This window comes from Eumetopias jubatus, unplaced genomic scaffold, assembly GCF_037043125.1.
Source record: "Eumetopias jubatus isolate StellerSeaLion01/CBP00866 unplaced genomic scaffold, mEumJub1_p1.0 scaffold_4, whole genome shotgun sequence".
Classification (NCBI taxonomy): Eukaryota; Metazoa; Chordata; class Mammalia; order Carnivora; family Otariidae; genus Eumetopias; species Eumetopias jubatus.
The window spans coordinates 94,387,849-94,414,487 of record NW_028274810.1 but is presented as its reverse complement, the minus strand read 5'-3'; the positions used below and the strand labels follow the sequence as shown (position 1 = coordinate 94,414,487).

The window sequence follows — 26,639 nt, the reverse complement described above, 5'->3', positions numbered from 1 at the left end:
CCTTCCCCTCGCCCACTACACACATCCCATTATATGGTCCTCCTGACTGTTCCTAGAACACATGTACCAGTTTCTTCCTCAGGGCTTTTGCATCTACTGTTCCTTTGGCTTGGACACTTTTCCAGGTAATCGCATGCCTTATTCTCTCACTCCTGTTCTCTGCTCACAGGTCACCTGATAGAGAGGCCTCTCCTGACTGCCCCGTCTAGAACAACACCACAACACTGTGCTCCTTATTCTCCCTGGCCCTCTTATCAGATTTTATTTTTCTTCATTGTACTAAGTCCCACTCCCCTCCCCCTGGCATGATGTATTTGATCTGGTGCTTACTGACAATCTCAGTAGGATGTCAGGTCTGGGAGGGCAGGAACTGCTCCATTGAGTCAGGCTAGAATTGTTCTTGGTACATCGTGGGTGCTCCGTGGGAATGTATAGTATTGCTGACTCAGTAAAAATGCTTTTGAATATGTGGATTTTATCTCTGTCCTTGGAGCTGGGCTCCATGGCATCCCCCAGACTTTCTTCCTACATCATGGCCCAAGAGAGGAATGGCGCACTGCCCCTCTGCCTTCTGTTCCCAGGCTAGGTCGCTCAGGCCACCAGCCTGCCCTCCCCCCATGCCTCCGGTGAGCATCTTGTTGCACAGCCACAGTGGAGGTCATCCCAGCAGGCTGTCCTCCGATTCGGAAGGCCAGGGCCAGGGAAGCATCCACCAGTGAGCCCGCTCTTGTGATGCAGGGAGGTTGGTGGATGTCATCCATGCACCAGGTTCTCCATCACTGGGTGATTCAGGGTGAGCAGGCCAGGGAGGAGGCCAACACCTTCGCCCCATCTCTCTTCCTTTCTGCTCTCCCCCATCTGATGTCAGAGCTATTTCAAGGTGGTAGAGCTTTGTCACTGCCCCAAGGTTGGTGGTGGTGGGGAGCCTCTGGCCAGGGCCGCCAAGTGACTGTCATCACCCACAATGATGTGCGGGCTCAGCTGCTGCCCAGAACGGAGGCAGAGCATAGAGCCAGTGGGGTGACAGCCCCAGATTTCACCTTCGGGCCGCGCTGCCTTCCTGGATGTTACTCTTACGGGAAACACCCACGTGCATTCCGGGCACCAAGGGTGCCATCTGGGTGACAGGTCGCATTCTGCAAGGTGATTACATCAACCTTTAGGTGTCCCTGCACCCATGGGATTTTTCCCTTAACATTTTTTACTTAGAGTAAAAATCACTCTTTGTAGTGTACAGTTGCAAGAGTTGACAAACGTATACGGTCATAGACTCACCCTCACCACCCAGATCTAGCACGGTTCCGTCATCACCCCCAATCCTGCCATAACCCCTCGTGGCCACCCCCCCTTCCACTCCTGGCCACTGGCACCCCCAGATTTGTTTTCTTTTTTTTTTTTTTTAAGATTTTATTTATTTATATGAGAGAGAGAGTGAGCATAAGCAGGGGGAGCAGCAGAGGGAGAGGGAGAAGCAGACTCCCCCGCTGGGCAGGGATCCCGATGCGGGGCTTGATCCCAGGACCCCGTGATCATGACCTGAGCCCAAGGCAGATGCTTAGCCGACTGAGCCACCCAGGCGCCCCCTCTTTTCTGTCCTTATACGTTTGCCTTTTCCAGAATTGTCATGGGAATCAAATCATACCGTTGTTGCCTTTTGAGTCTGGGTTCCTTCCCCCAGTGTACTTGAGATTTGTTCGTTATTACACGTGCCACTTGTTCATATCTGTTTGTCGTTGAGTATTACTCCACTGAATGGAGATTTGCTCATCCATTCTCCAGCTGAAGGATCGTTAGGTGGTTGCTCGGTTTTGATGATTATAAATAAAGCGACTATAAACATGTGCATGAGGATTTTGGGGTGAATGTACGTTTTCATTTCCCTTGGGAGAATACCTAGGAGTGAGAGTCCTAGGTATGGTGGGTGTATATTTACGTTTATATAAGAAGTTGCCAAACTGTTTTCCAAAGTGTTTTATTTTGCATTCCCACCGGCAGCGGCAGCGTACGTGGGCTCCAGGCCCCCCACATCCTCGCCCCTCACCTGGTCCGGTCAGCCTCTAACCTTGAGCATTCTCCTAGCCAGGTGGTGCCGTCTCATTGTGGTTTTAATGTTCATTTTTCTAATGACTCATGAGTTCAGCCTCTTTTCATACGTTTGCTTGCCATTCGTGTATCTTTTTTTGTGATGTGTTTGAATCTTTTGCCCACTTGAACTATTGGATTGTTTTTCTTGTGTTGGGTTTTGTGAGTTTGTTCATTATAGTTTTGGGATGCAAGTTGCTTATCAGATATATGATTTCAAATACTTTCGCCCAGTCTGTGGCTTGTCTTTTTGTTCCCTTCACAGTGTCTTTCAAAGTACAAGTTTCTGGGGCGCCTGGGTGGCTCAGTCGGTTAAGCGTCTGCCTTCAGCTCAGGTCATGATCCCAGGGTCCTGAGATTGAATCCTGTAGTGGGGCTCCCTGCTCAGTGGGGAGTCTGCTTCTCCCTCTCCCTCTGCCTCCCCCCACTGCTTGTGCACTCTCTCTCTCTTTCTCTCTTGCAAATAAATAAATAAAATATTTTTTTAAAAAAAGTACAAATTTCTTAAATTTTGACAAAGTCCAGCCTATCATTTTGTTCTTTTATGGACCAGGCAAATGATGTTCTCTCTAAGGAAATTCTACTGTATCTGAGGTCACGGCGATGTTCTCCTCTGTTTCTTTTAAAAGTTGTATTCTAGTTTTAGGTTTTATGTTTAGATCTATCATCCATTTTGAGTTTTTTTTAATAAGGTGTGAGGTATGGATTGAGGTTAGTTTTTTTTTTTTGCATGTGGATTTCCAGTTGTTCCCTACCATTTACTGTAAAGACCATTGGTCCTTCCTTTCCTGGTTTTTGCACCTTGTCAAACTTTGTGAGGATGTGCGTCTGGACTTGTCATTCCATTCTCCATGTTTCTGTGATAAATCTTTCACCAATGCCACATTGTCTTGGCTACTGTAGTTTTGTAGTAAGTCTGGAAATCAGGTAGTGACCACACCTGCCTTTCTGGCATGGTGGTTCTTATGCCCCCCCTTTACAGGCATCGAAACACCATGATCGTGGTCAGACATCCTGCGTACTGCCTCCCTTATGCAGTAACTTAGTCGCCTAGCTCCGACTCAAAACCCACTTCTCGGGCTTAGCCTGATGCTCAGAGTGTGGCCTTTGGAATCTGCTTTGGGTATAATTGTCAGCCCAGCTGGTCAGTTGCGTGGCCCTGGGAAAGTAACTTCAAGCCCTCTATGCCTCAGTGTCCCCACCTGTAAAATGGGGGTCACAGTGGTGCCTGCCTTATAGGTTGTGGTACAGAAGAAACGATCACCTGCTCAAGCCATATGAAAGTGCATTTGATCATTTTTGACCGACAGAAATGGCAATTTTACATAGTTCAACCTCCCATGCAAGGTGTTCCTCCTAGAGCTAGACCAAGAGCATGCACCGCAGAAATGGTAGCTCTGCAGGTTGTCACTGTCATCACTGTCATTGTCACCATGGTTACCACAGCTCATGCTGCTATTGCCCCTATGCTGTTATTACGAGGGCGGTGGCCCCCGAGGCTCATGACCCTGAGTTCTCGAATCAGGCAGCCAGCCACCATCAAGTGCTTCCTGGGTGAAAGCTTCTTGTGAAGGCTGCCAAGAGTAGCAGGGCCCAACCTCTGCTCCTGTGGAGTGGAAGTGTGCCCCTGGTATAACAGACAAGTGTGTGAAGTACAAGGGGAGAGGTGGGTGGGAAGGAGGGCTTGGCAGGACTTTGCAGGCAGGGTCTTGTAGGGTGATTAGGAGTTTGAGACAGGAGGAACATTGCAGGTACAGCTTGTGCAAAGGCTTGGAAGGGGAGATGGACACACTTTAGGGGAGCCTGAAGCTTGATTCTGGGGTGGCGAGTGGGCAGGAGTTCATGGTGGCCTGGAAAAACCCCGCATCCTTTCTCTCCACAGTCGAGTCCAGAAGACCTCTCCCACCTCTGCCTTCACCATGGATGCGAGAACCATTATCATCGACCACGGGTCTGGCTTTCTGAAGGCTGGCTTTTCTGGGTGGAATGAGCCCCAGATGGTCTTCCCAAGCATTGTGAACTACGTCCCATGCAGGGAGAATCCTGGCCCCAGCTATGCCCAAAGGCGCGTGAGTCTAGGCATCGACATTTGCCATCCTGATACCTTTAGCTACCCCATCCAGCGTGGCCGTATCCTCAACTGGGAGGGCATGGAGCACATCTGGTCGTTTGTCCTGGAGAGACATAGACGGGAGCATGAGGACTTCCCTGTGATGGTCACAGAGTCCCCTCTGAAGGAGCCTGCGGACCGACGGAAGACCCTGGAGGTAAGGCGAGTGGGAAATAACCTGGCATTTTGTGTTCAGACATGACTGAGTATCAGGAACTCTGCTTTCTAACTAACTTGCCCCATAAATGTTTCCTGAGTACCCAGTGTGTGCCTGGCACTTGTTGTAGGCAAGATGGGGTTCATGGAGTTTCCTCTAACAGATGGAGACACAGCAGTTGAAATGTTCTGTGGAGAAGGGGAGACACTGGATACTTTGTTTGTGGATCCCATAAATGTTCCAAGATCATATTCCACCTTGAAGTTGCAGGGGTTGGGTCTTGCAGGCCGCAGAGGCTGTGGGGAGTGCTTAGATTTTACTCTAAATCAAGGTTCGGCAAACTACAGCCGGTGAGCCAAATTGGCCCACCATCTGTTTTTATAAATAAAGTTTTATTGGAACATAGCCATGTCCACCCATTTACATACTGTCTTTGGCTACTTTCATACTGTATCAGCAGAGCTGTGATACTTGTGGCAGAGACCGTATCCATAAAGGCTAAAAAACTTACTCACTGTAGGTTTGCTAGATAAAATCCGTGGTGCCTAGTTAGAGCTGGATTTCAGATAAGCAACAAATAGTACTTTAGTATAAGCATGTCCCAAGTATTGCATGGGACATACGTATATGAAAACATTATTTGTTGTTTGTCTGAAAGTCGAATTTAATTGGGCAGCCTGTATTTTTATTTGCTAAATTTGGCAACCCCAACTGTCTAGCTTTTATAGAAAATGCTTGCCAAGCCCTGCTCTAAATAAATCGGAAGATCCTGGAGAGTTTTAAGTGGGATTCATATTTAATTTACTATTTGAAAAAGAGCGCCTTGGCTTCTATTTGGGAAGTGGATGGTGGTGGGACAGTATTCTGAGTGTGGGCATGGGGGAGCTCCCCGCCGCCTTAGCGGGGAAGATGGTCCTTCTGGGGCCTGAAGAGGAGGCTACGTGGCCAAAGGCCACGGCAGATGGCAGACTAGTGCTGCCTTTCTGTGTCTGTAGGGTCAGAAACCTGGGGATGCAGTCAGAGCTGGGGAATTAGGGAGGCGGTTGGGGTGCTCTGTAAAGATCTGGGTGGGGAGGGAGTGTGGTGCTGAGTGGGGGAGAATATCAGCCTAGGGACTTTGCCAAAACCTAAATGTCAGAATTCCAGTTTTGTCTTGATGTGTGGAGGAAAAAAGACTTCACTTACCAGGAGGTGAGAGTATGTATCTCCCTCCCTCCCTCCTTCCCTCGCTCTCTTCCTCCCTCCCTCCCTCCCTTCCTTCCTTCCTTCTTTCCTTCCTTCCTCCCCCTCCTTTTTTGGACGCAGTGGTGGATATGATATATGTGTTTCTTGTCTAATTTCTTCTTCCCTTTTCTAAAGAAATGGGTCAGGTGGCTGATCTGCCCCTTGGCCGTAGCCCCCGCTGGTCCTGGACTCACACACAGCCAAGCATCTCAGCACCATTCCATGTAGCAGCTGACAGTTCCTCCCACCCCTCCACCAAAAACAGTCTTCAGAACAGTGGGGGTCCTCAAACACCCCCACTACCCCAGGGCAAATCGGACTCCTAATTCTCTAGCACCTCCCTTGTTCCACAGCGTGAGCTCCAGGGGCCCTGGGCCCCACCTCCTTGGGGCAGCACCCCCCCCCCCCGCCCCACACGCAGGGGACACAGGTCTGCACCTGCTTCAGTTCTGAGAGCTTAGCACATAGCTCAGTCTGGGGGAAAACAGAAACCAGAAATGGATCGGGGCCTTTTGTGCGGGGGAAATACCCTAGTGGCTCTTCTCCCTTCTTGCAGATTATGTTTGAGTTACAGGATGTGCCGTCCATACTGCTGGCAGACCAGCTGGAGATGTCCCTGTACGCCTCCGGCCTCCTGACCGGCGTGGTGGTCGATTCCGGCTACGGCCTGACACGCGTGCAGCCCTTCTACCTGGGCCGCCCCTTGCGGCCCAGCGGCAAGACGCTGGAGTTTGCGGGCCAGGATCTGTCGGCCTATCTCTTCAAGAGCCTCTTTAAGGAGGATCGCAACCACCACAACCTGTTTCAGCTGGAGACGGTGGCCACCACCCAGATGAGCAAGTGCTACGTGCCCCAGAATCTGGCAGAGGCGCTGGACTTCCGCCAGAGCCTGCCGAGCGGCTCAGATGAGAACAACACCTATCAGCTCCCCGATGGCACCCCAGTGGAGCTGACCCCCATGCAGCGGCTGGCCCCCGAGATGTTCTTCAGCCCCCAGGTGTTCGACCTGCAGGGGCCCAGCATCTCTCAGGCCGTGGTGGATGCCGTCTTGGCCTGCGAGGCCGCCCTGCACCCGCTGCTCATCTCCCACGTTATGGCCTGTGGGGGCAACACCCTCTATCCCGGTTTCACCAAGCGCCTGTACAAGGAGTTGATTACAGATCATTTCTCCTCCACCAAGGCCGCCATGTGGGTGGGTTCCAATAGAAACTTTAGCGTCTGGCTGGGGGCGTCCGTTGTGGCCCATCTGTCTTCCTATAAGTCCGAGTGGATGACCAAAGAGGAGTATGAAGAGAGTCAGAGGCTGTGACCCGTCCCAGGGGCTCGGGGGGGGACCAATTTCCAGTGACAGGGTCGGGGCAGGGGTGGGGTTAGCTGGCTTTGAAATTCCGAGGTTATGAGGGTGTTCTTTAGGTTCTAGGGTTTTATCTCATTTCAAGAGTAGGATCCAGCCCAGAGGAGGACAGGGAAGCCCTCTGGGGATAGTGTCTCCAGGGGGTGGTCTGTCATTTGGAGGGGAGCAGTCAGTTAACATCTCCAGATAGCTGCTTACCTTTTGCTGGCATCTTCCTTGGGCTGTCCTGTTCTCAGTTCAGTAGGTTTTAACCAGGGCAAGAGAGGTGGGACCTGCTGCTGGGGTCCCAGTTATTTTTGACGAGGAGATGAGGGGTGGAATGGGAGAGATGAAGTTTTTCTAGTCTTACTCATTCTCTTTGGCCAGGGAGGATTTGCTACAGGTGAGCCCGCAGGCCCTCCCTCCCTCCTGTGGCCAGGGTCTTGTTTTATATCTGCAAATAAACAACTTCTTTGGAACCGGTGTCGGCTTCTGTTGTGGACGGCGGGGGCGGGGTGGGGTGGGGTACAGGTAGGGTGAGTGCGTGAGGACCAGGGTAGGTCTGGGGCGGCCTCTGGGGACCCACTGAGCCGGATGGGGCCCCCCGTTCTTCCTCTGCCACAGTCTCTCTCTTAATCCCAGCTGTCCCAATATTCTGGTAAAGTTTGAGCTTCTACTAGCGTAACGTTTATTTGGTAAATATTGGAGGCACTATGGGTAAAAGATACTAGAGGTTTCTGCTTTCAGGGAGTTTGTAGTCCACTGTGGGGACCTACACAGTAAATAAGGAAAACTATTTGAGGTGACAAAGAATGAAATAATGAATCAAATGCAAAAAGGTCACATGATCTGGGGGGTTGGGGCTGCCTACTTTTGATGGGGTAGCCTGAGATGGGACTGCTGGGGACCATGGGTGAGGGGTCCCCACCCCCTCCTTCCTTGGCACACTGTGAAGTTACACTTCCCAGGACACCACCACCCCACCATAGGTAGGGTCACCTGACCATGCCATGGGTTCTGGCCAGTTCAGAGAATGCCTGACCCTTAAAATAACCCTATCAGCCTGCAGGGTGTGGAGGATCTAATGGGGGAAGGGCAAAGCTGCAGATGGAAGGAGGCTGAATGACTGGCTGGAGCATACTACCTCCCCCCCAAGCCCCACCCAACCCCATTGCACGGCACTGGGACATGAGGAAAAATCTGCCACATTTAGCCACTGAGATTTGAGGGTTGTTTGTTACAGCAGCTGTTTTGCTTACCCTGACTAACACACAGAACTATTCATTTAACAATTTTTTTTTTTTTTATGTTAAGTGGCAAAAGTGAGGTTCAAATCCAGTCTGGGTCCTCAACCACTGTGTTATACGGCTGCTTCTGAACAGGGCTCTTAGTTCCCTAATGTTAACGGAGTAATAAGTGCAGTGGGCAGAAGATTGGAGCCCAAGGAACCCTGACGTTTCAGGGACAGGAGGGGGAGTTTGAAGGCCAGAGTCCATCTCATGTTGTCTTTGCCACATGAACCATACTGTCTCAGCCCCAGCGTTATCCCTAAACTTGAGACATCAGTGGTCCCCAGGAGGAGAAGTGGGGCCTGTAGTAGAAGAGCTCCGAATCAGCTTGGCCTGGGCCCCAGGGACTCGGAGTCAGATTTGAGTTACAGCCTGGCCCCGTCATTAGCTACCTTGGGCAAGTTGCTTAACCTCTCTTGAGTCTGCTGGGCATAAAATAGGGAATAATAATCCCTTCCCTCAGAGATTTGGTGTTGAGGATGAGCTCAGATGAAGAAAGAGAAGTCCCTTTTTTGTTTGTTTTTTGGCTTTAAAAAAAAGATTTTATTTATTTATTTGATAGAGAACAGGAGAGAGAGTGAGAGAAAGCACAAGCCGGGGGGGGGGGGGCGGAGCAGCAGAGGGAGAGGGAGAAGCAGGCTCCCTACTGAGCAGGGAGCCTGATGCGGGGCTTGATCCCAGGACCCAGGGATCATGACCTGAGCTGAAGGCAGACGCTTAACAAACTGAGCCACCCAGGTGCCCCAAGAAGTCTCTTTGAAAACTAGAAAGTGTTACTGAGATAGGAGAGGTGACTTTAAATTTTATAATATGATATTGCTTTCCTCTTAATCAGGAGTATGAATAATAATGTCAGTCATCAGTCATTGTGCATTACAAATGGAGTCACATTCAACCCTCACACACACACTGCGATATTTGTCCCCGTTTACACATAGGAAAACCAAAGCTGAGTGATGTGAAGCTCATGCTCAAGTTCACACTCAAGGTCAGGCTAATAAAGGATTGTCACAGTTAGGAATAGATTCAGCATTTCTAGAAAACTAGACTAAAAGTGGCTGAAACATACGGGGATTTCTTCGTCTCAGTGACAAGCAGGCAGCCCGGAGGAACAGCAGTATGTCTATATCATCAAGGACCCTTTCTGTTTTTCAGTTTTTCCACCTTTAGCGTGTTGCCTCGTGAGCACAAAATGACTGCAGCAGCTCCAGGCATCACATCTATATTCCCTGCTGGAAAAGGAAGGATGAAAGGAGTGTGCCATCTGAGTCTATCTCTTTATAAGAGGAAAGTCTTAAGCAGCAGACTTCTGTTTCTGACCTAGGGCATTTGTCCCTTGGCAGAGGAGGGATTTAAACCTAGGTCCATCCATACTAAAGCCCATGTGGTTCTCCACAGTGCCAGACTGCCATCCCAGTCTTCTGGGCCCTGTTAGACCTGTTGGCTTGAGAAATGAAAATGTGTGATTTTTTTCAGGCGTGAGTGAAAGCTGCTTTTGGGTGGCAATCAAGTGTTGACATGCTGAATAGTAATCTTTGTGCTCCAAACTGGTTTATTTGTACACGCTCCTGAGCTTTAAAAGGCAGAAGCAGGGAAACTCAGAAATGAGTATGAGGGAGAAGAGGAAGCTGGAGAAGAGATGGGCAAGGGGTATTTTTTTTCCTTCCTTATTTAGCTCTGGGCAACTGTCATCAGGACTCTTTTTCTCATTTTATTCTGAATGTAACATTTAACCTTTCTGTTCAAGCATCAAATCTGGCTGCCTGGTGTATAATTATGAACTTTTCTTCGCTTTCTCTCCCCCCTCCCCCACCCCAAAAGCTTTTAAAACTCCCTCGCTGGGTACCATCTTTCTCCTCTGACTCTCCAATTAAATTAAAAATAGCAGCTCCGTGGGGCTGTGCAGGGCCATCAACTTAACATGGAGCTCCTGGCATGCCAGGCCTGGCGGGACGGTGAGTGGTGCCCGGAAGATGCCTGCCGGCTCCGGCATGGCCTGGCAGCTGCTAAGAGCTGGGGGGAGCTTCTCCTCCACGAGGGGTCTGGGGCTGCCTGCCAGGGGCAGCCAGGTGCAAGGGGGTGGGAGGAAGGGTCTTGGCAGCTGGGTAGGGGGCGCTGGTGGAGGGGACAAAGGAAAGGACCCTGAGGCGGGCTGTTCCTGGCTGTGAGGGTACAGTCCTGCCAGATTCTGCTGCCAAGGCTGGGGCTTGGCCCCCTTGGGTTTGGGTTTGGGTGGGGTTTGGATGCCCACGTTCCCAGAGATCACCCTGGTAGGAGCTTTAGTTTCTGCTGATGTGGAGGACAAAGTGAACGCCGGTATCCTCCTGGCTCTAGGAGAGACTGTCACAGCCTCTTTCACCTCTGGGTCCCTTTCCTTTAGAGAAGCAGATGGTGACATGGACGAGGGCTCAGACTCTGGAGCCAGACTGTCTGGGTTGGCATCCCTACTGGGCTGCTTTCTGGCTCTGTTGCCTTTGGGGAGGATACTTAACCCCCTGCGCCTCAGTTCTCTCGTCTGTAAAATGGACCTGGTGGAGAGGCTTCCCTCAGGGTGGTTTTGATGATTGTCATATGGGTTTGATGAGTTAACATCTATAACTTCGCAGGTGCCAGACACATAGGGGCTAGCTATTATTATCGTACATTATTAGTATAACTGTTATTATTTCTGTACATACCAGTCTCTATTATAACCAAGTCCTCAGGCAAAAACCTGGATCTTCTGTTTATTTTTGCTTGCTCACATGCAGGTAAGTGCTAGTGATACCAAACAGATAAAACATCCTAAAGCACTAGCTTACTTCCAGGGGGACGTGTTTGCAGGGTAATTTCTCGTCTGAGTGATGGAGCAGAATCACATTCTGTCACAGAGTGGCTGGCTACAGAGAGAGGTGGTCAGCCAGAGGGTCTTCCATAGGAAGGGATTCCTGAGATGACTCTTGCAGGAGAGCAGGACTTAGCACATGCTGTTCCTATTGTTTGGAATGCTTGTCCCTGCCACCAGCCCCATAGCTGTCTTTGACAACCTGGTATCTGGGCTTAGATAGATGGGGCACTTAGAATGGAGAATGAGGGCAGTAGGTAGTGGGGACAGGTAGAGGTAGGTAGGGCCAACTCCTGAAGGACATTGAGTGTCACACCCAGGAGTAAAGACTTCAGAATTGTAAGCAGAGTCATGATGTCACTTGCATTGGAGCTCTGGGTATAGCTTGGAGAATGGCCTTGAGAGGGACCAGACCAGAGCAATAACATAAATCAGGAAAACACTCATTCCATTAGCCTTTCTGCTAAATGTGCTGTGCCGTCCAGACCCTGCTCCGCTCTGATGCTTTAGGCTGGGGATTTAGTATGGGTGATACTTGGGGTGGCAGTGGGTTTGAGGGACCAGCAGACCGTCCGTCCTATCACCTGGCAGCTGTCTGGTAGTTGTTAGTTTTAGAGCACCTCGACCTGCATGGTGGCAGGAGAGGCAGCCTGGGGTGTAGGACTCGGGGAGAGGGGTCTCCCAGGTGAGAGACTGAGATGGATTCCTACAGAGGGCAAGAGAGTGCCCTGCCTCACCGTCCCGGTGCTTGGCTCCTGCGTTCTCCTTCCAGCAATGCAAACGCTGGACAGCTCCCGGGCTTCTCACTGCCTCCGCCTCATTCTCCATCTCAGAGCTAACAATCCCTGCTCACGGAGGAAGCCTGGCTGGCTGACCAGAGGGAGCTCTGGTCTGGGAGTCAGACACTGACTGGGCTTGACTCTCTGTTTCCCTCCGCCTGCTGTGTCGCCTGGGGCAAAGAACTGCCCCTCTCTGGTAAAGAGAAGATTATAGCACCCCACCTCACCGGGCTGATATGGGGCTTAACGTCACTTATCCATTCAATGACTCTCAGGCACCTACCTTGTGCTGAGCCCTTTTCTATGATCTGTTAAATTGAGGAATGTTTGTAAAGTGGCTTAGCACAGTGCCTGGCACATAGTAGGTGCTTGGTAAGGGTTCCAGTTTCTCCCTGGGTCCCTGGTCTGCAACAAAAAGCCAGGATTAGGAGCCACCAACTACACATTGGCATCACAAAGCACGCCCTGAAACTAGCTTGCTGCTAGCTAAGATTCTTTTTCATCCCGTCCTTTTGATGAACTTTTCCACTAAGATGTTAGGATCTTGATATACAACCCCTCCCAGGCATCTTTGGCTTCTTAAAGAGGCCCTAAAATCAGAGTATGAAAGGTGGGTCCAACTCTTTTCTTAATTAAGACAGAGTTCACTGGACTCATCCAAATTCAGGCCACTCCTGCTGACCCTCGACTATTGCCTCCCTCCAGGGAGAGAATGATGCTTAACCTAGCAAGGGCAAACACTGAGGAGGTTGAAGACACAAATTCATTTCGATGAGCCTTACCGAACGCCGATTGGGTGCTCAGCACTGCCCGGGATAGACCTGATTCCTACGGCCCAGGATTCCATGAAGGGTGGACGCCACCCAAGTGAGGTGGGGAGCAGGTGACAGCCACCTCCTCTGTGACCCTGTGCTGAGGGGGGGGTCACCGTCTTCACCCAGCCCCCTGGGCCAGCAGACCAGACTCCTAGAGGGGATGAGGGAGCCCAAGGCACTGTTCTCACAGGAGACATTCAGCTGGGGGAGGGAGTTGGCCATAATCCATGTTTAATTTCTCCAGGGACTCCATTATAAATTCCATAACTCTACCAGTCAAAACATGACTAATTCCTGGGACTGCAGCCCCCACCTGGGAGCCGAAAGCCCTGTGCTGTTTTTGCTGCCTTTTATCACCACTAATAAAGGCTTGGCAGTCAGAATTTAGCTGCTGTGGGTGGTTTTCTTATGCATGTCGGCTCCCCCCTCCCCCCACAGGGTCGCTATAGAGTAAGTGCTTGCTTGCTGGGCTGTTTTTCGACAAGCTTTGTAATATTCCTAGCCTGAAAAGCTGTGGTTTGGGGGGAGGTTTGCAGAATAGGGGCCACGGTATTCAGGGTTAATTGGGTCTTTGATGATTCTGACAAGGGCAGGACTGCTGTGTGATTTATGGGGGAAGGAATGGGTTCATTGAAAGTAAATAGAGCAAAATTGCAGGTGTGATGTTTAACCTGCTGAGGGAAGAAGACTCAGCATCTTTCCCCCACCCCGCCTAACAGTCCTTGGGAGAGTGCCATGTGGGCAGTGAACCTCTGCATGACCCCACTTCACCCTTGCAAGCTGTGCACCTCTGGGCAGGTTACTCAGCCTGGCTGAGACTCTGCCCTTGTGGGTAAGACGGTTCTGGCCGGCCCTGTCTCCTGCAGGGTTCTGTGAGTATGCACTCAGCAAAGTGCTTGGCCCACCGGGAGGCTGTCCAGGGTTGGGGGATCCCCTCTGGTCTTGTCATTTTATCTAATACCTTAGTCATTACATATTCATTAAGAAGATTCCCCTGGGCCTTGCTAAGGTATTAGTTTGTTGTCTTTGCAATAAGCAACCGACTTGGCTTTCATCTCTCTAAAAAATAGTGCCCGTTTCCAACCGCCTGGATTTGGAGTTGAGGTGGTTTCACTGCAGGTGGGAAACGGTGGTCTCGAGAGCCTTTGCCAAAGGAATTCGGCCGTGGGGGATGGGGGTGTGTGTGGATGGAGCCCGTGGGTGTTGAGGTCTGGCCCAGCCTGGGAAGAGAAGGGTGGTATAGTCAAGGGCCCAGGGCTGTGAGAGGATCAAAGGGTCTGGGTGGTGAGTGAGGAATTGCGTATGAAGGCTGAAGGGGCGGTTCCAGAGACCAGAGTTTTAGCCCCAGCTCTGTCACATTCTAGCTGTGAGACCTTGGGCTGATTACTTAGTGCCTCTGAGCCTCAAACTCGCATCTGTAAAGTGGGGTTAATAACAGTACCTACCTCATGGTGTAGAAAGGGCTATGTGAGCTACTGTAAGCAAAGTGCTTAGCACAGTGCCTGGCACTTAGGCCCACAGGGGTGGTCATTGGCACCAATGAGGTTATTGGCCATGCCGGAGGCTGCGGTTTTGCTGCCGTGTACCAGCGTCTCGCCAGAGGTAGACGGACCCCTCAGGAAGACCTGGGTCCCCCAAGACAGCACATCTTTGTCCACCCGCACAGCAGGCTGGCTTCTCCTCCAAGCTAGCTCCTCTCCTGCCCCCACCTGCCTGCAGGTGCATAACAGTTTTAATGTGGAAGCCTCTTTCCTTCTAGCTTCTGGGGATTAGTGTCAAAAGAGAGTGTCAATGTCAGTCAAGGACACCTGTAAACGAAACTGTTGACCCAGTGGCCAAAGACTTTGAAAGTCCGATTCACCTTGGACGATGAATCAGAGTAGCAATAAATAACCTTCCCGTGCGGGTCTCTGACCTCAAGATCGTCCGGGAGCAGCCACCCCTCACCAACTCCGCAGAGACACCCTCAGGCCCTCGTCTCTCACCTGGGTTCCTGCGAGCAGCTCCCATCTGCTTTGCCCCTGCGTTGCCTGCATGTGGTTTATTCTCAAGGCTTCTGTTGGCTTTGGGGACCTGCTGAAGGTGGTGTCACATCTCACTCTGCTGAAAAGCCGTCCCCTGTTTCTCATCTCACCCAGAGTAAAAGCCAAAATCCCCACTGTGTTCCCACAAGGCCCTGCCACGCTGGGACTCCTCCTCTCCCTGCCCACTGGCCTCCCTGGTGCTCCTCCATCCGGCCCGGGGTGCTCCCGCCCAGGCTTTGGCCTTGCTGGTGCCTCTGCCTGGGCACTGTCCCCAGATGTCTGCTGCCTCCTTCTCCTGCTTCTTCTGCTCTGCTCAGACACCACCTTACTACGGAGGGTGTCCCTGACCCCCACACCCTCTCTCTTTCCTCTCCCTGCTTTATTTTTCAAGATACAAGTCTGTCTCTTCCCGAGAACGTAAGCTGCACGAAGGCCGGACTCTGAGTTTTGTGCACTGCTGTATCCCCAGTGTCTTCAACAGCCCCAGCGCATAGTACCTGCTCAATAAGTGTTTGTCGAATGACTGAACAATTTAATCTTCTTTCCTTGAGAGTGGGTCTATAATCAACACAGAGAATAGTCTGCTAGCTCTTCATTCTCTCCTGAGGACCAGGCAAAAGCGTGTGACTCCAATATCCAGCAGGATGTATTTACACGAGCTGCTTGCAGAATTTTCTGGCATGGCGTTAAATATTGGCATGGTCTTGGGAGTACATTTATTGAACTGGCTCTCAAAGGGCTTTGAAAGCCTCTCACCTGCAGGATTATGTGTTTAGGTAGCTGCCTGATAAGAGTTTTCTGTGGTGGGGCGATGGGCCTGATTGTAGAGATAAAGAAGAAGCCCAGAGAAGTGAAGACAGGCTCAAGGTTGCCTCTTACTGCCGAACAAGGTCCGCATCAGGTCATCTTGTTTGACAACCCTAGATTCTGCTACTCTTGTCTCACCCGCTGGAGAGTCACAGATGAATGGGCCCTTTCCATGAGGGGCTCACTGTCCAGACCCTCAATTTCACCATCTGAGTTTTTCATCCCAATTTCTATTATGTAAGGCTCTGCAACCTTCCTCCCAAGTGCTGGAAGGTTTCAGGCACACCTTCGTGTAAATGCCCCCCACCTCTCTCCCTCTCTCTTCAGTCTGGCTCAAAACACCATCACCTACCAGCTCAGTCTGTGCTCCCCAGCCCTCTCATGCAATGAGTTGGGGGCATCATCTTTGCTTCTTTGATATTTTGGGGAGGCCGAACTCTGGCTCCTGGAGTCCAGGGAACTTGGCTCAAAATCTTGGGGCAACAGCCACACTGAGTCGAGACCTGGGGTGTGCAGTTAGGTGGGAGACCCAGGTCCTGAGTCAGGGTTCACTGGGAGCCTTGGTGTTCTCCTTATAAATGAGGGAGACAGAATGCCTCATCTTAATCAGGAAGACCTAATGGGCCATAGCATGTGAGGCACCCATTACAGTGCCTGGCCCTGTAGGTATTCGGGGCAAAGCTTGTACAGGCGTGCTATCTGGAGCCAGAGGGCCTGGGTTCAAATCCTGGTTCTGTTGCCTTACAGTGCAGTGACCTTGGATAAGTCACTTGACCCTGCCTGAGTTAATGCCTGTCTGAGGGGGCCTTGGGGGTACTCAGCGAGAGCCTGGGGGATGCCCACAGCACAAGTGCCTCTTGGAATAAACCTGTGGTCTCACCATTGTTATTGCTAGGGAGAAAGATTGGAATGTTGCAGAAGGAAACAGAAGAGGCAAAGTCTCTTCCTAATTCATAGACGGGGAAACTGAGGCCCAGAGACTCCCAGACCCGCCCTCACTGCTCAGTTCCTCTGTCTCCTCTGCCCCTCAGGGCTGGAGGACAGTGGGGGCTCCTTGGCAGCATCCCGTCTGCCCCAAGTGACACCTCCCAGGGGCTGTCCATGGGGGGCCCGTAGCTGACTCCCCATCCTGATCCTCACTTAAGGGGCTCAGACTCTGGTCCCATCAAGCCTGCTCCTCTGCCCGCTAAATGAGAAAAAATGTCTTGGCTACGTCCTGTGCCACAGCCAGTCCTAATCTGCAAACCCTGTAATTCTCCAAAAGAGAGAGAGGAGGGGAAAAAAGCACCTACGCAGTCTGGTCGACTCCTGGGCCAAGATTTAGTGACGGGAGCTGTAGCGAGGTCTCGCATTACTGAGCCTTCATTACTTTTACAAAATATGTTCCGGTGGGTTCACCCGCAGCTATAAAGCGCCATCGTAAATAATTAAACTCCACTTGTCAAGAGGGGATTGGCGAAGCCGCGCCACCGTGCAGGGCGTGCCGGGCTGGGAGACGGAGTTCTGGGACCCCGTTGGGGCGTCTGACCCCTGTGACCTTGGGCCGACTGCTTCCTCTGTCCGGGCCCCACATGCAGATGAAGAGGTTGGAGCAGGTGGCCTCCAAAGCTTCCGCAGGCTCTGACAGTCAACGATGCTCAGCTCCAGGGAGTGTGCATTTCGGTGAGGGCGGCTCCAGGCGCCCCAGTCTTGCCTCCTTCTGTGTATCCTTCCATCTACCCAAGGCCCAAGCGCTGTTGGACGCTCGGGAAGCGGGTGGTCATGGCACCAGTGACCTCTGCTCTTTAGAATCTCACGGTCCAGTAGCGGAAACCCTCTGGGAGACTGATCACGACACTCGGGAAGCCCAGAGCCCTGTGGAAGCCCAGAGGAGGACCCAGGAAGGCTTCCTGGAGGAGGTGCTCTTGGGCCCAGGCTGAGAGAATGTGTGGGAGTCAGACAAGGGAGGGCATTCCAGGTGGAGGGGACGGCCTGTACAAAGGTGCAGAGGAGAGCCCGGGAGTAAGAAGGCTGGCCGGCAGTTCCGTCAAGAGCCAAAGGGACCCAGTTGGGTTGGTGGGTGATGGGAGCAGATCTGGGGCCTTGGATGCCTGGCAGAGGAGCATGCCCTGACCTCGAAGTGGGAGGAGTTTCCATGGTTCTGAGCTTCAGCTGTTGACACAGCACTGAGCAAAGCTGTTTGGGGGGCTAGGTTGGTTCACCCCCTGCCCCGTCCCCTTCGGCCCCTGAGTATTCCTTTCTTGGATTCGGCACCACTTGCTGGAGGGTCTTAGTCTGCTTGGGCTGCCATAACGAAACATCATAGGTAGGTGGGGAAGGGTGGGCTTGAACAACACATGTTTATTTTCTCTCACTTCCAGAGACTGCAAGTCCAAAATCAAGGTGTCGGCAGGTTGAAGGCGTCTCTCCTTGGTTTGCAGGTTTCACCTTCTCTCTGTGACCTGTGTACAGAATTTCCTCTTTAAGTTCTTCCCTCTGTATGTCCTGATCGCCTCTTTTTATAAGGACAATAGTCCAGTTGGATTCAGGTCCACCCTAAGGACCTCATATTACCATATTACCCACCTGCAGCTGCTTGGACTGGCCCGTGGGATTCCCCACCCGCCTTCTGTGCATGCCATACCCACGAAGGTCTCCTTGCCCCTCGGGGACCCTCCCTATCAGCCCCTCCCTCTGTGGCCCACATCCGGTCCCCGGGAGACACTTGGCCCTGACAAGCACCACTACCTTCCCCCACATTATCATCTTAATGTTTCCTGAGTGAGTCCCATATCCTTGCTGTGCATCCCCAGCCACCCAAGCATGCAGGAGAGGCAGAGCCTCCTCTCCAGGTGATCTTGCTGAAGAACACCCTCCCTGAGCTTGAGGGAAGCACAAGTACCTCACCCTTCTCTCTTGGTAGAGGGGGGACCCTCAGAACTCCCAACAGTCCTCCGCCCCAAAACTCGCCTCCTCATCTCCAGCCCCCTCTTGGCCTTTCCAACCTCTTTTAAGCTAGAGGTGGGAAATCAGCTAAGGGTGGCAAGGCCAGTTCTCACCTGGTCTTTTGCAAATTCTACTTGGGTGGGCTCTACACCTCAGCTGGAAATGCATGTATGATTGGCATCTATTGTCTTTGAGCCCCATCCAAACGGAGACCAAAACAGTTCCATCTTCACATCTAGTTCCCTTCAAACGTACCTCGAGCATTCCTACCTCAGGACCTTTGCACATATGGCTCCCTCTTCCTCTGCCTGAATATCTTGTCCTCAGATCCCTGCATAGCTGAGGCCTCGTGATGGCCTTGGATATGTCACCTTGTCAAGCGCTTTCCCTCCCCAGTGGACAGTGTCCACAGTCTAGCCTGTAGGGTTTGATCAAGACACTGGGACATCTGAAAGGGGCTGAGGTAGTGGGGACTGCAGAGCTCTGTCCATCTGTGTGATGCAGGTGGCAAAGGTATTTGCTGGTCTGAATGGCATGAGCCAGCCTGCCCAGCTTCCCCTGGGTCCTCTCCCACACTGACGGGTCCAGAGCCGGACTCAGATGCTCTGCTCAGACCCTAAGAGAGAACGTGAGGGGCATGGGAGCTAAGTGTGAATACTGAAACAGGAAGAAGCAGGGAGGTGACCTGGGCAGCTGACAAGGAGCTTCTGACTGCTTCCCTGCCCAGGCAGGGGCCATGCAGATCCCTGAGATGGCTCTGGAGTGAGAGGAGAGCCCGCTGTGAACGGGGCTGACGGGGAGCTGGTGGGGGGCTGGCGGGGGCCGGGGAGAAGTGGAGCTTTGCCCAGGGGAGAACCAGCTGTCACGAGAGGCTGGACAACAGGGGGTCTGACCTGACCGGGGACGGGATTGCAGGGAGGAGGTGGTGCTGACAGTGCCCAGGGCAGGTGGGAGGTGCAGCAGAGGAAGCCAGCCTAGACACTGGGGAAGGGGATGGAGACCCGGTTTCTCAGGGGCTCCGGCCCTGGTCTCAGCTTCCCTCGGCTGGCTTGGTTCCCACTCCTATGGAGGACGGGGGCCTAGGGGCCTGGAACTCTCACACCACACATTTTCCTTTGTCCTAATCTTAATGGGATCAGGACTTTAAATGAGGCCCTTTAGCTGGTGGAGAATGGGGCAGCTGTGCACCTACTATGTGCTGGGGCACTGCACTAGCCACCACCTGTAGGAAGGTGGGGTGGGTTGTAGGCATAGATTCCCCCCCCCGGGGGGGGTTGCCTACAGACACTCCCCAGGCACACTGCAGCCCTGTCCTGAGGTCAATCTTCGCCTGGCCCAGGCCTGGGGAGTCAGTGCTCCAGGAGTGACCCTCGGCCAGCCCAGCTTCCTCATCTGTGCCTCGGGGTGGGGGGTGGAGGGGCGGTTCTGAGCTGTGCTCCCCTCAGAGGGTCCCAGCAGGATTGGGCCCTGCTTGGCCACAGTGGTAACTGCTCAGTGCCCACCCTTTATGGTGTTCCTTCTTCCTTCTATCACTTTGGGACTCCCTTGCTGTGCATGTGATGTCCTGGGATCACCTCCTTCCTAATTGACTTGTAGCCAAATCTTTGTCTGCTTTGGGGGGAACCCAAACTGAGAAATGTGGCCAGGACAATAGAAGAAGACAGGGTGTGTTGTTTTTCTCATGGAGAAACACGAGTTCACAGAGGTCCAGCGGCTTCCCCCATGTCACCCAGCCAGGAAGAGAAAACTTTGGCTCAGAACCCAGGTCTGTTTTAGTCCACAAGGCCCAGACAGGTAATGTGGGGAGAGGAAAGAGAAGCTAGGTCTCTGGAGTCAAAGCCTTACTGGGGTCTTGTTACAGGGCAGCCGAAGGTCCTTGGGTCATGCCCAGCTGGGCTTCCAGAAGATTCTGCAAATGGCAAAATTTAGGAGAGACACTGCTGACCCCACACCTGGGCAGGGGGATCCCTCGGGGCAGGGGCTGAGGGGTTAATGCCGTGCATCTGAAAGTGAGAAGAGTCAGGAGGTGTCCGGCCCATGGGAGGGAGGGCCCGGCAGCTGTGGGGTCAGAGTGCGGGGGCCACCCAGCAAGAGCCCGGCAGGTGGGGATGTGGAATTTAAGACCGAATTGGAGGGAACAGACTCTGAGCCGAGCCCCCGCCCTCCCCAGCACAGATGGCACAATTAGAGAACTGGGCAGATTCTCTGCAGAAGATGATGCCACTTGAGGAAAGGAAACAGTTCTGTGGGGGGTCTTTTCTCGATTTTAAAAGCAGCCGGCAGGCAGTGTATAATTCCTTCAAGTAAATTGTATATTTAAGTGCTTAGGGTGGGGATGCAGCCACTTACTGGCTTCCATGTGGAAATGAGGACGATGCTGGGCCCTTGTATCTGGAGCGCCTGCTGGGGGCGGGCAGGGGCAGATGGCCTCCCCCATATTATCTTCCAAGGCAGGATGGGGTCCGCCTCTGCGCCTCCCCCAAGATGGCAGGGCCTGGCCCCAAAGACTGGGTCACGAGTGGGAGGCAGGGTTTCAAGGTTGTGTGTTCCACTGCCCCCACCCCAGAAGGGACAGTCTCCCCAGGTCTCCTTGTGGCTCAGGCCTCCCCCCACCACCCCAGTGTCTGTAGGGGACAGTGGCATCCCCAAGCTTTGTGGAACTCCCAAGAGGGCAGGGGGCCATCTGGCTTGTTCATGAGGTATACAGCTGGTGCTCACTAAATATGGGTTGACTGAATACGGAGAGAAGGGGAGTAGTAAGGATGGCCACAGCTCAAGCTCCATCACCCTTGGGGACATGCTATTTATTTCATTTTATTATTTTTTTTTTGGAGTGCTTACTGTTTTTTTAAAATAATTTTTATTGTTATGTTAATCACCATACATCATTAGTTTTTGATGTAGTGTTCCATGATTCATTGTTTGTGCATAACACCCAGTGCTCGATGCAGAATGTGCCCTCTTTAATACCCATCACCAGGCTAACCCATCCCCCCACCCCCCTCCCCTCTAGAAACCTCAGCTTGTTTTTCAGAGTCCATCGTCTCTCATGGTTCATCTTCCCCTCCGACTTACTCCCCTTCATTCTTCCCCCCCTGCTATCTTCTTCTTCTTTTTTTTTTCTTAACATATATTGCATTATTTGTTTCAGAAGTACAGATCCGTGATTCATCAGTCTTGTACTATTCACAGTGCTCACCATAGCACATACCCTCCCCAATGTCTATCACCCAGCCACCCCATCCCTCCCACCCCCCACCACTCCAGCAACCCTCAGTTTGTTTCCTGAGATGAAGAACTCCTCATATCAGTGAGGTCATATGATACATGTCTTTCTCTGATTGACTTATTTCACTGAGCATAACACCCTCCAGTTCCATCCACGTCGTTGCAAATGGCAAGATCTCATTCCTTTTGATGGCTGCATAATATTCCATGGTGTATATATACCACTTCTTCTTTATCCATTCATCTGTCCATGGACATCTTGGCTCTTTCCACAGTTTGGCTATTGTGGACATTGCTGCTATAAACATTGGGGTGCACGTACCCCTTCGGATCCCTACATTTGTATCTTTGTGGTAAATACCCAGTAGTGCAATTGCTGGATCAGATGGTAGCTCTAGTTTCAACTGTTTGAGGAACCTCCATACTGTTTTCCAGAGGGGTTGCACCGGCTTGCATTCCCACCAACAGTGTAGGAGGGTTCCCCTTTCTCCACATCCCCGCCATCATCTGTCGTTTCCTGACTTGTTAATTTTAGCCATTCTGACGGGTGTGAGGTGGTATCTCATTGAGGTTTTGATTTGGATTTCCCTGATGCCAAGCGATGTTGAGCACTTTTTCATGTGTCTGTTGGCCATTTGGATGTCTTCTTTGGAAAAATGTCTGTTCATGTCTTCTGCCCATTTCTTGATTGGATTATCTGTTCTTTGGGTGTTGAGTTTGATAAGTTCTTTATAGATTTTGGATACTAGCCCTTTATCTGAGATGTCATTTGCAAATATTTTCTCCCATTCTGTCGGTTGTCTTTTGGTTTTGTGGACTGTTTCTTTTGCTGTGCAAAAGCTTTTTATCCTGATGAAATCCCAAGAGTTCATTTTTGCCCTGGCTTCCCTTGCCTTTGGCGATGTTTCTAGGAAGAAGTTGCTGTGGCTGAGTTTGAAGAGGTTGCTGCCTGTGTTCTCCTTTAGGATTTGGATGGACTCCTGTCTCACGTTTAGGTCTTTCAACCATTTGGAGTCTATTTTTGTGTGTGGTGTAAGGAAATGGTCCAGTTTCATTCTTCTGCATGTGGCTGTCCAATTTTCCCAAGACCACTTGTTGAAGAGACTGTCTTTTTTCCATTGGACATTCTTTCCTGCTTTGTCAAAGATGTCAAAGACCATAGAGTTGAGGGTCCATTTCTGGGCTCTCGATTCTGTTCCATTGATCTATGTGTCTGTTTTTGTGCCAGTACCATACTGTCTTGATGATGACAGCTTTGTAATAGAGCTGGAAGTCCGGAATTGTGATGCCGCCAGCTTTGCTTTTCTTTTTCAAGATTCCTCTGGCTATTCGGGGTCTCTTCTGGTTCCATACAAATTTTAGGATTATTTGTTCCATTTCTTTGAAAAAGGTGGATGGTATTTTGATGGGGATTGCATTGAATGTGTAGATTGCTCTAGGTAGCATTGACATCTTCACAATGTTTGTTCTTCCAATCCATGAGCATGGAACGTTTTTCCATTTCTTTGTGTCTTCTTCAATTTCTTTCATGAGTATTTTATAGTTTTCTGAGTACAGATCCTTTTTGCCTCTTTGGTTAAATTTATTCCTAGGTATCTTATGGTTTTGGGTGCAATTGTAAATGGGATCGACTCCTTGATTTGTCTCTCTTCTGTCCTGTTGTTGGTGTATAGGAATGCCACTGATTTCTGTGCATTGATTTTATAGCCTGCTACTTGACTGAATTCCTGGATGAGTTCTAGCAGTTTTGGGGTGGAGTCTTTTGGGTTTTCCACATACAGTATCATATCATCTGCAAAGAGTGAGAGTTTGACTTCCTCTTTGCCGATTTGGATGCCTTTGATTTCTTTTTGGTGTCTGATTGCTGTGGCTAGGACTTCTAATACTATGTTGAATAGCAGTGGTGAGAGTGGACATCCCTGCCGCGTTCCTGACCTTAGGGGAAAAGCTCTCAGCCTTTCCCCATTGAGAATGATATTCGCTGTAGGTTTTTCATAGATGGCTTTTATGATATTGAGGTATGTACCCTCTATCCCTATGCTCTGAAGAGTTTTGATCAAGAAAGGATGCTGTACTTTGTCAAATGCTTTTTCTGCATCTATTGAGAGGATCATGTGATTCTTGTTCTTTCGTTAATGTATTGTATCACGTTGATTAATTTGCGGATGTTGAACCATCCTTCCAGCCCAGGGATAAATCCCACTTGGTCATGGTGAATAATCCTTTTAATGTACTGTTGGATCCTATTGGCTAGTATTTTGGTGAGAATTTTTGCATCCATGTTCATCAAGGATATTGGTCTGTAATTCTCCTTTTTGATGGGGTCTTTTGTTTTGGGATCAAGGTAATGGTGGCCTCATAAAATGAGTTTGGAAGTTTTCCTTCCATTTCTATTTTTTGGAACAGTTTCGGGAGAATAGGTATTAATTCTTCTTGAAATGTCTGATAGAATTCCCCTGGGAAGCCATTTGGCCCTGGGCTTTTGTTTGTTGGGAGATTTTTGATGACTGCTTCAATTTCCTTAGTGGTTATAGGTCTGTTCAGGTTTTCTATTTCTTCCTGGTTCAATTTTGGTAGTTCATACATCTCTAGGAATGCACCCATTTCTTCCAGGTTATCTAATTGGCTGGCATAGAGTTGCTCATAATATGTTCTTATAATTGTTTGTATTTCTTTGGTGTTGGTTGTGATCTCTCCTCTTTCATGCATGATTTTGTTGATTTGGATCATTTCTCTTTTCTTTTGGATAAGTCTGGCCAGGGGTTTATCAATCTTGTTAATTCTTTCAAAGAACCAGCTCCTAGTTTCGTTGATGTGTTCTACTGTTCTTTTGGTTTCTAGTTCATTGATTTCTGCTCTGATCTTTATGATTTCTCTTCTGCTGGGTTTAGGCTTTCTTTGCTGTTCTTTCTCCAGCTCCTTTAGGTGTAGGGTTAGGTTGTGTATTTGAGACCTTTCTTGTTTCTTGAGAAAGGCTTGTATTGCTATATACTTTCCTCTCAGGACTGCCTTTGCTGTATCCCAAAGATTTTGAACAGTTGTGTTTTCATTTTCATTGGTTTCCATGAATTTTTAAAATTCTTCTTTAATTTCCTGGTTGACCCATTCATTCTTTAGTAGGATGCTCTTTAGCCTCCATGTATTTGAGTTCTTTCCGACTTTCCTCTTGTGATTGAGTTCTAGTTTCAAAGCATTGTGGTCTGAAAATATGCAGGGAATAATCCCAATCTTTTGGTACCGGTTGAGACCTGATTTGTGACCTAGGATGTGATCAATTCTGGAGAATGTTCCATGGGCACTAGAGAAGAATGTGTATTCCGTTGCTTTGGGATGTGATGTTCTGAATATGTCTGTAAAGTCCATTTGGTCCAGTGTGTCATTTAAAGTCTTTATTTCCTTGTTGATCTTTTGCTTAGATGATCTGTCCATTTCAGTGAGGGGGGTGTTAAAGTCCCCCACTATTATTGTATTGTTGTCAATGTGTTTCTTTGCTTTTGTTATTAATTGCCTTATATAATTGGCTGCTCCCACATTAGGGGCATAGATATTTACAATTGTTAGATCTTCTTGTTGGATAGACCCTTTAAGTAGGATATAGTGTCCTTCCCCATCTCTTATTACAGTCTTTGTTTTAAAATCTAATTTGTCTGATATAAGGATTGCCACCCCAGCTTTCTTTTGTGTCCGTTAGCATGGTAAATGGTTTTCCACCCCCTCACTTTTAATGTGGGGGTGTGTTTGGGTCTAAAATGAGTCTCTTGCCGACAGCATATTGATGGGTCTTGTTTTTTAATCCAATCTGATAGCCTGTGTCTTTTGATTGGGGCATTTAGCCCATTTACATTCAGGGTAACTATTGAAAGGTATGAATTTAGTGCCATTGTATTGCCTGTAAGGTGACTGTTACTGTATATTGTCTGTGTTCCTTTCTGCTCTATGCTGCTTTTAGGCTCTCTTTTTGCTTAGAGGACCTCTTTCAATATTTCTTGTAGGGCTGGTTTTGGGTTTGCAAATTCCTTTAGTTTTTGTTTGTCCTGGAAGCTTTTTATCTCTCCTTCTATTTTCAATGATAACCTAGCTGGATATGCTATTGTTGGCTGCATATTTTTCTCGTTTAGTGCTCTGAAGATATCATGCCAGTCCTTTCTGGCCTGCCAGGTCTCTGTGGATAGGTCTGTTGCCAATCTAATGTTTCTACCATTGTAGGTTACATATCTCTTCTCCCGAGCTGCTTTCAGGATTTTCTCTTTGTCTCTGAGACTCGTAAGTTTTACTAGTAGATGTCGGGGTGTTGACCTATTTTTATTGATTTTGAGAGGGTTTCTCTGTGCCTCCTGGATTTTGATGCCTGTTTCCTTCCCCACATTAGGGAAGTTCTCTGCTATTATTTGCTCCAATATACCTTCCGCCCCCTCTCCCTTTTTTCTTCTTCTGGGATCCCAATTATTCTAATGTTGTTTTGTCTTATCGTATCGCTTATCTCTCGAATTCTGCCCTCGTGATCCTGTAGTTGTTTCTCTCTCTTTTTCTCAGCCTCTTTATTTTCCATCATTTGGTCCTCTATATCGCTGATTCTTTCTTCTGCCTCATTTATCCTAGCAGTTAGTGCCCCCATTTTCGATTGCACCTCATTAATAACCTTTTTGATTTTGACTTGGTTAGATTTTAGTTCTTTTATTTCTCCAGAAAGGGTTTCTCTAATAACTTCCACACTTTTTTCAAGCCCAGCTAGTATCTTTAAAGTCATGATTCTGAACTGTAGGTCCGACATCGTACTAATGTCCGTATTGAGTAGGTCCCTGGCAGACGGTACTACCTCTTGTTCTTTTTGCTGAGGTGATTTTTTTCATCTTGTCATTTTGTCCAGAGGAGAACAGATGAATGAGAGAACAGAATGCTAACAGGTTAACAACGTCTCCAGCAAATATACTCTATACAAATCAGAAAAGACCTGAAACCAGGGGACAAGAAAGGGAAAGAAAGAAGAGGAAAAAAAAGGAAAAAGAAAAAGATAAAAACAAACAAAAACAGAACAAAACAAA

At 49.8% G+C, this 26,639-nt stretch overlaps 1 protein-coding gene across 1 annotated transcript; it reads left to right on the top strand.

Annotated features, from left to right (window-relative positions):
• The first annotated feature begins 4,001 nt into the window (after positions 1–4,001).
• ACTL8 (actin like 8) lies at positions 4,002–6,882 on the top strand. The gene is made up of 2 exons (XM_028108216.1): positions 4,002–4,349; positions 6,130–6,882. The coding sequence occupies exons 1-2, from the start codon at positions 4,002–4,004 to the stop codon at positions 6,880–6,882; spliced, it is 1,101 nt and encodes a 366-aa protein (XP_027964017.1).
• The last annotated feature ends 19,757 nt before the right edge of the window (positions 6,883–26,639 follow it).

Excerpts from the sequence above, each read along its gene's own strand:
- ACTL8 (XM_028108216.1), top strand. The coding sequence starts at position 4,002 with ATGGATGCGAGAACCATTATCATCGACCACGGGTCTGGCTTTCTGAAG. Across the intron at positions 4,350-6,129 it reads ACCGACGGAAGACCCTGGAG|ATTATGTTTGAGTTACAGGA; the intron begins GTAAGGCGAGTG and ends CCCTTCTTGCAG.